Source organism: Salvelinus alpinus, chromosome 17 (assembly GCF_045679555.1).
Source record: "Salvelinus alpinus chromosome 17, SLU_Salpinus.1, whole genome shotgun sequence".
Classification (NCBI taxonomy): Eukaryota; Metazoa; Chordata; class Actinopteri; order Salmoniformes; family Salmonidae; genus Salvelinus; species Salvelinus alpinus.
The window spans coordinates 11,296,393-11,311,917 of NC_092102.1; the positions used below are offsets into that span (position 1 = coordinate 11,296,393).

At 42.9% G+C, this 15,525-nt stretch overlaps 1 protein-coding gene across 2 annotated transcripts; it reads left to right on the plus strand.

The window, feature by feature from the left end:
• Positions 1 to 6,176: 6,176 nt before the first annotated feature.
• On the plus strand, positions 6,177 to 15,250 carry ttc34 (tetratricopeptide repeat domain 34). 2 transcript variants are annotated; one of them, XM_071347172.1, is made up of 8 exons: positions 6,177 to 7,634; positions 8,344 to 10,085; positions 10,870 to 11,092; positions 11,418 to 11,610; positions 12,569 to 12,735; positions 12,906 to 13,179; positions 13,632 to 13,846; positions 14,087 to 15,250. In XM_071347172.1, the coding sequence occupies exons 2-8, from the start codon at positions 8,377 to 8,379 to the stop codon at positions 14,642 to 14,644; spliced, it is 3,339 nt and encodes a 1,112-aa protein (XP_071203273.1). In that variant the 5' UTR covers positions 6,177 to 7,634; positions 8,344 to 8,376; the 3' UTR covers positions 14,645 to 15,250. The 2 variants fall into 2 exon arrangements, with proteins under 2 accessions (XP_071203273.1, XP_071203274.1); XM_071347173.1 differs by having other exon boundaries at positions 6,177 to 7,628.
• Positions 15,251 to 15,525: the final 275 nt, after the last annotated feature.

Below are 15,525 nucleotides of genomic sequence, written 5' to 3' on the forward strand. Positions count from 1 at the left end.
TAATAGTAGCCTTATGTGTTTTATTTTTTATTAATACCAATTGTTGTTTACTATGCTTGTTTTTGCATAATTCTTTGGGATACTGGTGGATTTTATGAGGGTTGCAGGATTGGAGTAAAACTCAGATTTTGTCATTTTTTTGTGGTATCGATGAAGGTATTTGATTGGGGAATGGGTATACATTTCATGATTGGAAATTAATTAATCAATAAATGTGGGGAAACAGACCTGCAAAAAAACATGACGCTTGACGCTACAAGCTTGGCACACCTGTAATTTAAGAGTTTCTCCAATTCTTCTCTGCAGATCCTCTCAAGCTCTGTCAGGATCGATGGGGAGCGTCGCTGCACAGCTATTTTCAGGTCTCTGCAGAGATGTTCGATCAAGTTCAAGTCTGGGCTCTGGTTGGGCCACTCAAGGACAAGCCACTTCTGTGTTGTCTTTGCTGTGTGCTTAGGGTTGTTGTCCTGTTGGAAGGTCAGCCTTCGCCCCAGTCTGAGGTCCTGAGCGCTCTGGAGCAGGTTTTCATCAAGGATCTCTCTGTACTTTGCTCTGTTCATCTCACCCTCAATCCTGACTAGTCTCCCTGTCCCTGCCACTGAAAAACCCCCACAGCATGATGCTGCCACCACCATTCTTCACCATAGGGATGGTGCCAGGTTTCCTCCAGATGTGACACTTGGCATTCAGGCCAAAGAGTTCAATCTTGGTTTCATAAAATCAGAGAATCTTGTTTCTCATGGTCTGAGAGTCCTTTAGGTGCCTTTTGACAAACTCCAAGTGGGCTGTCATATGCCTTTTTTTGAAGAGTGGTTTCCGTCTGGCCACTCTACCATAAAGGCCTGATAGGTGGAATGCTGCAGAGATGGTTGTCCTTCTGGAAGGTTCTCCCATCTCCACAGAGGAACTCTGGAGCTCTGTGGAGTGACCATCAGGTTCTTGTTCACCTCCCTGATTGCTCAGTTTGGCCGAGCGGACAGCTCTAAGAAGGGTCTTGGTGGTTCCAAACTTCTTCCATTTAAGAATGATGGAGGCCACTGTGTTTTTGGGGACCTTCAATGCTGCAGAAATATTTTGGTACCCTTCCCCAGATCTGTGCCTCAACACAATCCTGTCTCGGGGCTCTACGCACAATTCCTTCAACCTCATGGCTTGGTTTTTGCTCTGACATGCACTGTCAACTGTGGGACCTTATTTTTGTATTTTTTATTTAACCTTTATTTAACTAGGCAAGTCAGTTAAGAACAAATTCTTATTTACAATGATGATTTACACACACCTTATATAGACAGGCGTGTGCCTTTCCAAATCATGTCAAAATCAATTGAATTTACCACAGGTGGACTCCAATCAAGTTGTAGAAACATCTCAGGGATGATCAATAGAAACAGGATGCACCTGAGCTCAATTTCGAGTCTCATAGCAAAGGGTCTGAATACTTATGTAAATAAGGTATTTCAGTGTTTTTATTTTTCATACATTTGCTAACATTTTTTTTTAAATCTGTTTTTGCTTTGTCATTATAGGGTATTGTGTGTAGATTGATGAGAAAAACAACAACATTTTAATCAATTTCAGAATAAGGCTGTAACCTAACAAAATGTGGAAAAATTCAAAGGGTCTGAATACTTTCAGAATGCACTGTAAATAATGTGGAACACAAAAGTTAGTTTAGAACATCATTGCCCATCATGAAGGCATTAACTTTAATCAAATCGCATTTGAATGGGAAAAAACATTCATTGCTACAGAATGTAGTACTTTTATGTCAAAACGCATATCAAATGAGATTTTGTTTTACTACAATGTAAAAACAATTTAAACTGAGCCATGTTGGTTTAAAAAGCTGACTCTTCCAAATGAAAATTAATCACTTTAATAATCACTCTAATAACTTTCAAAATATTATTCTGAAGTTTGCCCCCCAAAAATGTATTTTGTGAAGTTGCACCATTTTTTTTGTATTTTCCTACAAATTAAGTGGCACAAAAAATGTGTCTTTTCACACAAATTAAGCCACACAAAATGCATAAAAACACACAAATTCTGCTGAAGTAGTTTTTGTACATATTTGCACGAATTGAGTGTGAGATTATGTTGATATAGCCTACAATTTTTTGGGGGGCAGGGTAATTCAAGCAATGCCAATATGCGGTGATAATTTATTGGGCCTATAGCTTACCACACAAACCTCATTGCTACAGTACTGTTTTTAATTGGTTAATGTTGCATAGGCTTATGTTTTTTAAGTTGTGTTAAAAAACTAATATGAGCAGTAGATCTCGGCTTGCATTTTGACTTAAAGTGATCTTGACTCAGCAAAGGTTGGTGACCACTGTTCTAGAGTTTTCTGTTAACACTATCAACGTTTCCCTTTACTGTGTCGATTGTGATCGAATCAACGCAATATTAGTCACTTTCAATGCAACATATCGAAACAAAACAAACCATGCAAGAGTTTTGGTTTTAGGCAGAACGCATCGGAGTAGGATTCCATTGCATTGGCACACACGACTCAGCCCGTACTCTACTCAGACCGGTGTGGCATAACCAATCAGAGTTGCAGTAGACCTATATGCAAATAGACCATATATGGATCTGTGCCATTTACTTTGAACTGGACTGTGTTTACAGCATGAGCAGTTGTGAGTAGATGCACTTGTTTTGAGATAAAAGCGAGAGCTGCATGTAGCCACTTGTGCATATTTTGTTCCTATCCTTTTCTAGTTAGTGAATTATTAGCCAAGTTATAGAGCATTTGTAGTTAGCAAAAGGGGAGTGATTGCTTCCTACAAGAGCAAAAGACGTGTAGACATTTCTAGACAGCTTTGAAAAGCGAGTCAGGTAAAGAGCTTTTTTTTTGTCTTAAAGAGGCAGTGTTGTATTTTGAGACAGGCTTGAATAAGCTAGATAGCCAATAGGCAGAGGGTAGCATAATTTGTCTGATTCTCTGTAATAATGGTATGGGAATAATAATGATTTTTATTTTGTACAGTAGTTTCTTGCATCAAACAACACAACAACATTTTCAGTCACCTCCCTTATCTAAAGGACAAGTGGATAAACAGATTACTGTCAAGCCCTGCATGTTTTTTTCTCCAAAAAGTCTCATGGAATGTAGGCCTACATGGAACACCGTACATTGGCTGCTATTGTAGGCTGAATGATAGAACAGCTATTTCCATGTAAAATGTTATGGGATGCATTTTCTTCACTGTTTTTGGTGGTACGCCACATTAGGCCCACATTATGATCAAATAGCCACAGTAGCCTACTTGGCCAATGTTAAAATTGTAACTTAAAGCGAGCACAGCCTTGGTGTTCACAGTAAACCGCAAGCTGGAAGTTGCACAGAATTTTCACAACTTTCAAGTTTGTGCTCAGCAGACCTGAAATTTGCTCAGTGCTGAAAAAATAGAAGGGAACATTGCACACAAGTAAATGAGCTTACAATATAAAAACAAGGTATTTTTTTCTCCAAAAATGATGCATGGCCATCATATTTCCAATCTTTATCATAGAAAGAACGTAACCAGCTACGTTTCCTAATAATGGTTTGCTTGTAGTTAATCTTGCATTGTACCTGAGAAAAGGAGGCTACACCAACTGGAGAAACGTAGCTACACATCAGTCAGAGCACTGCCTGCTGGTAGAATGAATGCCAGTTCGTGAATTCTTATCCAAGTAGAGAAGAGCAACTGAAGCACAAAATGAGTCTGATGCCGAGCAGACATTACAACAATCTCTGTGACAAATCATATGCTTATCAAGCACAAAGAAACGTTCTCGGAGTGGAACAAGCAGCAGCAATCATGAAACACATATTTTTGCCAATGCAATTCGAAGATGTGACTCCACTAGAGCCAAGCAGGTAATACAGCTCATGGTTTCAATGAATGATTCTCAAATTCATTATTGACTGAATGTACCAGTCAACAGTTTGGAAACACCTACTCATTCAAGAGTTTGTCTTTATTTTTACTATTTTCTACATTGTAGAATAATGGTGAAGACAACAAAACTATGAAATAACACATATGGAATCATGTAGTAACCCAAAAAAAAGTATTATGGTAAGAACAGCTCAAATAAGCAAAGAGAAATGACAGTCCATCATTACTTTAAGCTTACAAGCTATTTGACCAGTCAATGTGAAAAATGTCAAGAACTTTAAAAGTTTCTTCAAGTGTGGTCGCAAAAAGGATCAAGTGGTATGAGGAAACTGTCTCTCATGAGGACCGCCACTGGAAAGGAAGACCCAGAGTTACCTCTGCTGCAGAGGATATGTTCATGAGAGAAACCAACCTCAGAAATTGGCAATTAACTGCACCTCAGATTGCACCTCAGAGTTCAAGTAACAGACACATCTCAACATTAACTGTTCAGAGGAGACTGTGTGAATCAGGCCTTCATGGTCGAATTGCTGCAAAGAAACCACTACTACTAAAGGACAACAACAATAAGAAGAGACTTGCTTGTGCCAAGAAACACGAGCAATGGACATTAGACCAGTGAAAATCTGTCCTTTTGGTCTGATGAGTCCAAATTTGAGATTTTTGGTTCCAACCGCCATGTCTTTCTGAGACGCAGAGTAGGTGAACAGATTATCTCCGCATGTGTGGTTCCCACCGTGAAGCATGGAGGATGAGGTGTGATGGTACTTTGCTGGTGACACTGTCTGTGATTTATTTACAATTCAAGGCACATTTAACCAGCATGGCTACCACAGCATTCTGCAGCAATACGCCATCCCATCTGGTTTGCGCTTAGTGGGACTATCAATTGTTTTTCAACAGGACAATGACCCAACACACCTCCAGGCTGTGTAATGGCTATTTGACCAAGAAGGAGAGTAATGGGGTGCTGCATCAGATGACCTGGCCTCCACAATCACTCAACCTCAACCCAATTGAGATGGTTTGGGATGAGTTGGACCGCAGAGTGAAGGAAAAGCAGCCAACAAGTGCTCAGCATATGTGGGAACTCCTTCAAGACTGTTGGAAAAGCATTCCAGGTGACTACCTCATGAAACTGGTTGAGAGAATGCAAAACTGTCATCAAGGCAAAGGGTGGCTACTTTGAAGAATCTCAAATATAAAATATATTTTGATTTGTTTAACACTCTTTGGGTTACTACGTGATTCCATATGTGTTATTTCATAGGTTTGACATCTTCACTATTATTCTACAATGTAGAAAATAGTACAAATAAAGAAAAACCCTAGAATGAGTAGGCGTGTCCAAACTTTTGACTGGTAATATACTTCAATACATTTTTTCAACTGGCACCAGGGAACCTTCAAACGAGTCTTGTGACTCCTGTGGGTGTTCTAGAGCAAAACAACCGACACATACATGTCCATGAGAGTTTAATTTGAGAATGACTATGATCCATTTTCTTATATGTTACGAAATACAATTTGTATAAGATATGTTAGGAATTTGCTAAATGTACAATATGTTTTTTGCTTTAACGCTGCAATATGTAACTTTTTGGGTGACACGACCAAATTCACATTGAAATTTTGAGTTATAGATCTGCCATTCACATTGAAAGCAAATCTAAGAAGCGGTAGATCTGTTCTATGTGCACTATTTCTTTGCTTCCTGTTAAGTTTTGTTTTTGTGTCTTTTACTTTCAGTTTTGTACACCAGCTTCAAACAGCTGAAAATACTATATTTGGGGTTTTGAAAAATAATTTTCATAGCGGTTTAGATGGTACAATGATTCTCTACAGAATGAGTGCTTGTTTTTTCACATAAACTGAAATTAGGCAAACTATTCGAATTTTAGCAATCAACCAGGAAATGGCGGAGCGATTTCTGCATAGCACACCTTTAGGTAACCTTCTGTCTTATGTAACCATATCAAAGGTAACATATCATACTATACTGAACAAAAATATAAACACCACATGTAAAGTGTTGGCCTCTGGAGCAGTGGAAACGCATTCTCTGTATTAATGAATTACACTTCACCATCTGTCAGTCAGACAGACAAATCTGGGATTGGCGGATGCTAGGAGAACACTACCTGCCCCAATGCACAGGGCCAACTGTAAAGTTTGGTGGATGAGGAATAATGGTCTGTGGCTGTCAGGGCTCTGTGCAGGCCAGTCAAGTTCTTCCACACCGATCTCGACAAACCATTTCTGTGTGGACTTCGCTTTGTGCACGGGGGCATTGTCATGCTGAAACAGGAAATGGTCTTCCCCGAACTGTTGCCACAAAGTTGGAAGCACAGAATCGTCTAGAATGTCATTTTATGCTGTAGCATTAAGATTTCCCTTCACTGGAACTAAGGGGCTTAGCCCGAACCATGAAAAACAGCCCCAGACCGTTATTCCTCCTCCACCAAACTTTACAGTTGGCACTATGCATTGGGGGCAGGAAGCATTCTCCTGGCATTCGCCAAACCCAGATTTGTCCGTCAGACTGCCAGATGGTGAAGCATCCCTATGGAACACTTTTGACACCATGTCCAGATGAGTTGGGGCTGTTCAAAGGGCAAGGGGGGGTGCAACTCAATATTAAGGTGTCCTTTCATGTTTTTTGCAAACAGTGTAGATTGTCATTATGGAGACACCTATTGGATAAATGTGGCAACTCCTCTTTTGCTGCAATAAAAAAATAAAAACGTTTTCAAGCCTTGTGGGCGGGTTTTGAGTGGTCATTCGCTTAGACATTTACACTGGACCTGGCAACCCTGGCTGTGTCTGTTGATTATAACAGAAGGCGATCGCACGACTTTATGGGCAGAAAGAAGAAAGAACAGAAACAGACAAATCATGGCTGAACAGACAGATGCTAATCATCTCAGATGCTAGCAGTGAGAGAGAAGCAGGCAGCCCACGCAAATACTTTCCAGATCTCAATGGCAAAATACGCTTCATCTACATAAAAAACACGGCAATCGGAAATGAGAAACCTTACACATTTGAAAGGACGACGGAGGCGTCTAAATCAATGGATTAAAACTTTGTACAGCAGCTCCTCAACCTCATCTAGGCTGGAAATGTGCTGCAGTCAGCGCGTTTGGTTTCCATAGTAACCACCGACACACGCTGCCACGAACAATAGGTAGAACTGTCTCGCGCGTTTATTACAGGCAAAATAATCTGTAAACTAGCCTAATATTAGCCCGTATTAACATGCACTATGCTTAGAAGTAAATTTGTTAGACTTTCTCAAAACTAGTGACAGTAGTTTACTTGATACCAGTAGTTGGCTGCGCTGTATTGAATTACAAAAATGGGGCCAGTGCACAGCAATGTATATTGTGTTCTTGACTGTGCTCTTGCCTCTTGAATTTTAATAGCCAACAGATTGGTTAGCTAACACACTGAGGAAATGTAGGTCAAACCATATCTCAGTTACTATAAAGAATAGCTAGCTAATGCTATAGTTGCTTTTTTGGTATGTAACTTTAGTAGCTTGCAGAGATAGCAGCTATACATTCTCTAGCAACAAGTAACAAATAAACAAAGTGAACTGGCTGAAAACCTAGGAGGGCAGGGGTTGGGACAAACATAGGGGACTGAGCAAGTTTGCCTAGGCGCACATTTTTCTCTGGGGAAAATGTACCTTATTCATAAAACAGCAAGTTGAGCTCACAAAATGATTAAAAGGTAAAGGTAAGCCAAATGTATCTTTCTCAGTCATCCAACTTTAAAGAAGCAATCAGCAGTGGTAACAACAGCAGATCCCTGACCTTTTTTCTGTAAAAAGATGAGGGATGGGGCTGGAGAAATGTAACCAATCTCAAATTCATAGACAGAGCTATGGATGCAGGACTGACCATCCATGCATGATATCAAAATTATAGTTTTAACCATGTTTTGAAGCTATATAGTGTTTGTTTACATTTACTTTGTTTACAAACATTGAAATAAAACAGGTTTATATTCTGGGTTCTGATGGGGGATGACATTTGAACTAGCTAAGCTCATGAGGCAAGTTATATTCTTCAATAATGAATGGGTACATATAATTAATTAATAAGTAAAACATTTTTTACTGCTGATTGCCCCTTTAAGAGTGTGCTTTATCATTCATTTCAACTTAAACATATAGCTTTGAAATATTTTGGAGATCATTTGAAAGGCTCAATTGTGTTACTGCATTAGCGTAACTAGAATCACTATAGTGTTACTATAGTTGCGGTACAGCTCTTTGTGTTATTGCCCTAAGTGCTAGGCTACTTATGCTAAGTTTGACTTCTCATATTTCAAGTTCACATTGGTTATTCTGGTCAATTTTGTTGTGGAAATTTAATAAAAAAGAATCTCTAATTTTAAACTATGATTCTATATAACATATGTTTTTTCCCCCATTTGTGGACAGTCATATGAACACTAGTGTTAATCACTGGCGGTCATGACAGCCCTGGGACCTGCTGGGATAGGAGTGGCGGATCTGTGCCAAGAAGGAGACAAGCTCTTAGAGACTGGAGAGTTGGGGAGGGCCACTGCTCTGTACACATCTGCCTTCAAGAGCCATGCTGGATCCACCATGGGTCACATGCGAGGCCTGGGGGGTTCCAGGTTGGCTAGGGTGATCTCCACTCTGGAGACCTGGCTCAATGGTCATGGGGAGATCCAGGCTTCCATGGAGGGCCTCAACAAAGGCCTGGCAGCTGTGTTCCTATCAACACTGAGCCCCAACAATGTGTCTGCCTCTCTTTTCAAAATGGAGTCCATACTTCAGGGTGCCGGTCAGGGCTGTGACGAGATTGTTGTACGCTGCTCAGCTTTGCTCGAAGGAAAGCAAAACCCATGTCGAGAGGGTGTGGTTTTGGAGTTAACTAGAGCCCTCACCTGCTTGCTCTCAGATCCCCACAGTCCCAAAGGCCCTAGGCTTTATCTCAAGGCTTTCCAAGACAATAAATCGGAGACTGTAAGACTGGTCAAGGGTAGACAAGCTCAGCACCTGCCCAAGATAGTGAAGGCCTTCTCTGAGCAGATGTTGCAAAAACATGCTGAAATGAAGTCTGGGGAGAGAGCAAGTGAGGTCGTCGACATTGTAGCAGAAGCTGCCTCTGAATTCCTTGAGTTCTTAATGGCTGTTTCGCCAGGGGACACAGATGTGCAAGAGCTGCAAGCAGCCTTCTTATTTTCACTAGGCAAGTTCGAAGAGAGCGCAGATGTTTATTCTGTTGCCTTGCAGGATCATTCACAATCACAACCAAAGTCAGGTACAGGTAAGGTGGTTAAGGGGATGCCAGCAGAAAGAAGAGCCAGTCTCTTGACCAGTAGAGCGGCCGCCCATTTCTCCACAGTGGGGCGAGCCACGGAGGCAAGCCGGGACCTTGGTGAGGCTTTTGGAGTCCACCCTGCCACAGCCCGACTGCAGTTCCAGAGGCTCTTCGTAGACCAGGGGACGGGAGCGGCAGCCCGCATGCAACTGCGTCAGCAGGCAGAGAGAGGACTGTTGAGTTACAGGGAGACAGTCCTGGCCCGTCTTGACCTGCGTTCCTCTGAGGGCGTGGAGCTGCTGGACCCAGTGATCGCCCAGCTCTGGGCGCTGTGCCACCTGGAACCCGACGGGGGCAGCAGAGAGTTGCGGGTGCGGCTGGCCGAGTGCCTCCTCCTGCGGGGCGAGTTCCGAGAGGCCCTCTCCATCTGCAGCCAGCTGGCGACCAACACCAACTCCCACACCCAGCAGAGCTACCAGAACACGGTGCAGGTGCTGCGTGGCTACTCCTGTCTTCTCTCAGATGACCACAAGGGGGCCTTGGAGGACTTTCAAGCGGTGATCGAGCACAAGGCACCCCACCCTTCCAGCTGTGTGCGGGCGCTGTGCGGCAGGGGCGTCCTGCGCATGATGGGGGGCCTGCACTACCTCACAGCCCTGGACTATGTGACGGCGAGCAGGTTGCAGCCCCAGGACACTGCGCTGACCGTACGCTGCCTGGTTCCCTGGAACTGCCGCGGGCTGCTGCTCACCGTGCTGTTGGAGCAGGCCAGGGTCATGCTGGAGGAGTGGACCGGAGATCACAGCTCCAGCCTCAGTCCCTTGGAACACCAAGAGCACCAGCAGACCAAACAGCTACAGCCTACGCAGAGAAAAGATGGCTACAAAGAGGGGTAGCTAGCGCATGTGTTTCTCAGTGTTGAGGAAGCTACTCTGTTATCATTGTTTACCAAACTACCAATTACTTCACACTAGAAGAAGTTAAGATACAATAAAAATATAGTTCACTGAACTTAAGCTACTTTGAAAAAGTAGTTCTCTACATCCAAGCTACTTGGGGAAAACTTATCAAATCTAAATATGAAATGTCAGACTACAAATTGCAAGAACAGTTCACTCTAGGGTCAGTTATTAACAGAATGTGTAATTTAGTCTATTAAACACAAAAACCTTTATTGCCTATTTCCCCCATATTTTCTTATTTTTGCAAAAAAAATTGTGTGTAGTTCCAGTAGTTAGCTACATCGTTACATGGCAAAAAAGTAATTAACTACTGAAAACACTACCAAAATGTGAATTTATTTCAACTACCACCAAGCTACTGCAAAATGTAGTTTACTTACTAGTTGAACTACATGTAGTTCACTACTCACTAACACTGGTGTTTCTGCATGTCACACATACAGTACTTTAATGTGAAAGATCTCATAAAATAGGCTGCATCGTGAATTAGGCTATGACCCACAAGTTGGCTATTCTTTAGACATTGCTTGAATGATCTTTTATTAATTCTTCATTCTTTAACCCTGTCTGTCAGAGAGTTTGTATCAATTTGTATACTTTTTTATTGAATTAGAATTCAATTAGATCTTCATGACTTTCAGTGAGGGTTTTTTTAATTCATGAATGTCATTTCAGTATCGGCTGATACCGTGATTGAATCTCTCTGTTTGGCAGGACCCCAGTTGGAGTCCACTCTCTGGCTGTTTTGCTGATGGAGTTGCAGCCCAGTGCTGACGCTCCTCAGATCCTGGTGGCTGATGCCCTGTACCGGCTGGGCCGGGTGGAGGAAGCGTATCGCTTGCTGTTGGCCATTGGGCCCACTAGCCCACGTGCACCCATCCTGGCCCGCCTCACCCTGCTACAACTGCACCGGGGCTTCCTTTATGATGCCAACCAGGTCCATCATTATGTAAACATTGCTTTATGTGAAAGGGCAAACTATTATGCTGTTGTTTGGTGTTTCCAACATAAACAGTCATTCTAATCGTCCTAACATTAAAAAATATATATATTACCTACAGTATAAGATGTCTTTTGAACACTTGTCAGGAGACAATATGACCACAATATGACTACAAAAATACTTTTTGATACTGAAGGTCCCTTGTTATTATGCATCAGCAATACACTTGACTTGGCCCTAACTAACATTGTGTTCAAATTATACTTTTTAAATGTGTATATTATCAACTCTGCTCATGCTTTGTCTGTTCTTCTTTCAGCTGCTGAAGAAGCTGATCGAGTGTGGTGATACGAGCTGCTTGCGCCCTCTGCTGGCCGTGGCGTCTAAAAAGGACCGGCTGCTGCTGCAGGGCTACTGCCACTCTGCCTCCAAACGCATCCTGGAGGGCCTGCGAGGCGAGTGTACCCTGAGGCAGGCCGTGGCCTATCTGTCCATCGCCATCATGGCCTCTGGTGATTGGCTCTTGTCATTTGGTCAAGCATAGGTCATCATTTTGGTTGTGTAGGAAGCTCCTCCATGATAGTTAGGAATTAGATTTTTCCTTATTAATCAGGAATTCCTGCTTTTGTGACATTTATCCTCCATCTCTTGTAATAGAAACTGACCTCCCCCTTGACAAAATTCAGATTTTCCAAATTTTCGCACATTGTTGAAGAAAAGTTTCAAATTAAGTAATGCTGCCAGATTAAAAATAGGTTTATACTGTATTTTGTTTGCGGTAGATGCATCTCTGAATCATAAACACTTGATAAAGGGTCTCTTTTGTGGTGTAGCTTCGTCGTTATGTTTCGAACAGGTCATAATAGTACAATGTACAATGAGCGTACAAAATATTAGGAGCACCTTCCTAATATTGAGTTGCACCCCCTTTTGCCCTCAGAACAGCCTCAATTCGTCGAGGCATGGACTCTACAAGGTGTCAAAAGCATCCCACAGGGATACTGGCCCATGTTGACTCCAATGCTTCCCACAGTTGTGTCAAGTTGGCTAAATGTCCTTTGGGTAATGGTGGACCATACTTGATACCCACGGGAAACTGTTGAGCGAGAAAAACCCTGCAGCGTTGCAGTTCTTGACACACTCAAACCGGTGTGCCTGGCACCTACTACCATACCCCCTTCAAAGGCACTTAAATAATTCACCCTCTGAAAGGCACACATACACAATCCATGTCTCAATTATCTCAAGCCTTAAAAATCCTTCTTTAACATGTCTCCTCCCCTTCATCTAGACTGATTGAGTGGATTCAACAGGTGACATCAATAAGGGATCATAGCTTTCACCTGGTCAGTCTCTGTCACGGAAAGAGCAGGTGTACTTAATTCTTTGTACACTCAGTGTATATTTTATATATACTAACATTCATGACATTATAGGCAATACAACTAATGTAAGGTCTACTACTTGCAGGATGTGAGGCAGCAAACTCACTGATGGAAAGGGCCAGGTGCTATGTCTTGTTGGGCCAACGCAAGACGGCCATCTTTGATTTCAGCTCCATCTTGAAAGAGCACCCTGACCATGTACAGGCCCTCTGTGGAAGAGGCTTCACCTATCTCATGCTAAACCAACAGAAGGTACTAGGACACAAAAATGGGGGATACTTATCCTGCTGTACATGCAGTGCTAATATTTTGCTTTTTGCATCAGAATGAAAGCAATTGTTTTAAGGCCTCTACGTCCACATTGACAGCTTCTGATTGACAGATAATCTCAAGACGATTATAAACATGTCTTTGTTTTCCAGGAATGTACTCAGGATATACTGGCAGCACTTCAAATAAGCATGGACGCCGTCACCAAAGACATCCTATCGCTCAAAGATAAGGCAAGGAAACTGGTCTGTGATTGGCTGCAGCAGTACTGCCGGACCAATCTGTCGGAGATCCTGGCGGCTAAGGCCGTCCCCTGCCAGGAAGAAGAGCTTCGAGAGGCCTTTCTAATTGGAGGAGTCCTGATGAGGACTGACTGCCGAGACACCAGATGTCATCTCCTCTACGTAGATCTACTACTGGCCAAAGGTGAGATTGGCACTTGGCTGACAGACGCTCACTTATCTCTCATCAGTGAGTGCTCTTTTTGGATGACTTTTGCCTATCTCAGACTAGACCATATGCCCTATGATTACACCTTACACCTATGAAGTAATCGCAGATTTTCACAAGTGCATAGGGCGTAGGTTTTATGGGTCGACTTGGGATTTAGCCTTTGTCCTGTTCTGCCCTAGAGATGACACAGTATGGACAGTGTCTAAGCAGGCCTACTTTTAGGAAGGTTTTAGTTGAAGTATATTTTTGTAAAGTTGCTTTTCTTGATGATGCTGTTATATGATACCGGATCAGGTTCATTTGTAGATTGAAGATACTTAAAAGTACAGCAGAAGAATGGTAGCTTCTGAAAGTAAACTGTGAGTGCTAAGCTGTGCACAGTTAGTACATGTAGCTGTTTTGAAATATCTGCCCCTGTGATCCAGGTGAGGTGAAATCAGCAGGAGCTCACCTGGCTCAGGTGTTTGGCCAGGATCCCCGGGAGGCTGCAGCTCAGGCCAGGGTGGGCGTGGTGGAGGCCTGGCAGCAGAAGTACTGCGGAGGCGGCACCAGGCTGAGCAAGCTGACCGAAAAGGAACCCTCTACACTGGACTTCCTGCTGACCCTCATTCCCCCGATTCACAGGGAACGCATGGCACAAGTAAAAACAAAAACAACAAACACCTATCGACCAATCAGAATCCTAACTGTTTTATAATCACTTTTTTCCCCCCACGCAAGACAAAGCAACTCTTCTTACAAGAAAAACCAATCAACTCTTATTACAAGAAAAACCAATCAACTCTTATTACGAGATGTAACAGTCAACTCTTATTACGAGATGTAACAGTCAACTCTCATCATAATATGTACTCACACAATTATGTCTATGTTACCATAGGCAGCAGCCCAGGAAGCAGGCAGTGTCTCAGCGAGTGGCCATTGGGAGCAGGCCCTGGCCCTCCTGACCGTGGCTGTGCGAGCCGCGGCAGAGCTTCGACCGCAGTTCCTGCGCCAACGGGCCGCTTGCCTCGCCCAGCTCGACCTGCACGAACGGGCTGTGACTGACCTGGACCGGGTCATCCAGAGCCACGGTGAGCCCTCCGACACTACAGTCTCCGGAGCCCCAGAAGAGCCTCACGTCTGGGCAGAGGACCTGTGTCAGCGAGGCCGCAGCCTGGTGCTGTGCTCCCACGAGGGGCCCGCCCTGGACGACTTCAGCCGGGCCCTGGAGCTCCACCGGGGCCAGGCTTTGCAGTGTGTGGAGGCCGGGCTGGGAAGGTCCCGCCTGGCCGAGTGCTTCCTTCGTATGGCCCTGCAGCACTACGGAGAGCAGCAGCTCAGTAAGGCCTGGAAGTTGACCGAGAGCGGCCTGTTGGTGGACAGCGAGCACATGGAGCTGCGCAGGCTCAGGGCCAGGATCAAGCGGGAGCACTGCAGCCCCTGCATTGTACACTAGACTAGTGTACCATTGTAGTGCCTTTGTCCATTGAGATACCATTGTACTGTACTTTGGAGGCAACCCTTCCAAGTAAAGCTCACTTAGAGTAACCCTATGACAATTTGTTTTTATGTACACTAAACCTCAGTTAATTGCTACCGCGAAAATATTTAGAATGTCAAAGGGGAAGCTGCATTTATATCTTATTCAGAATGAGGGTTAATAGAACAATGAGCATTTCCCTTGGGTAGTGTTTTTGTAAACATGGAAAAGTCCTAGAATTTATTTGTAATTTGTGAGTATTTTGCAATCACGTGCCTGACATTTAATAGGAAATGGCGTGGAAACAATGGATATTCCCTGGTGCTTACTTCAATTAAATATACTTGATACCTGGCCTATATTGTGCCTTGTGGTGGTTGTTTGAAAGAATCCCAAAGGAACAAACAAGTAACACAGGTTATTTCTGTGTAATTACGTTTGACTATTTTACTACATAACTAGTAAGACTGTAAAGGTAAGAACTTAAAGATGCAACTACACAGAACAACTTTTGTTTTATTTCCATTTATTTTTGCGTAATTTTGAATTCATGTGTAATAAACCAAATGTCTTCGACAGCAATTACTTTTTTTTTTACATTCACTTTGTTACATTCAAGTTAAAGACTGATTGTGTTTAGTTCATTCAGCTTCAATGTCATTGAGACAAATCATAATTTGTCATTTACAATTGCGGAATACCAGAGCATAGCATCTGAGAATTGATACAGAAATCTATACAACCAAAATATCACCGTGAGGTTAAATAGTTATTTTAGAAAGTGCCCATGTGCAGGTTTTACTTTCTAAAGGGGCAAATTCAGACGTGTCAGGACAGATGGAAAGGTTGGGGGGGTA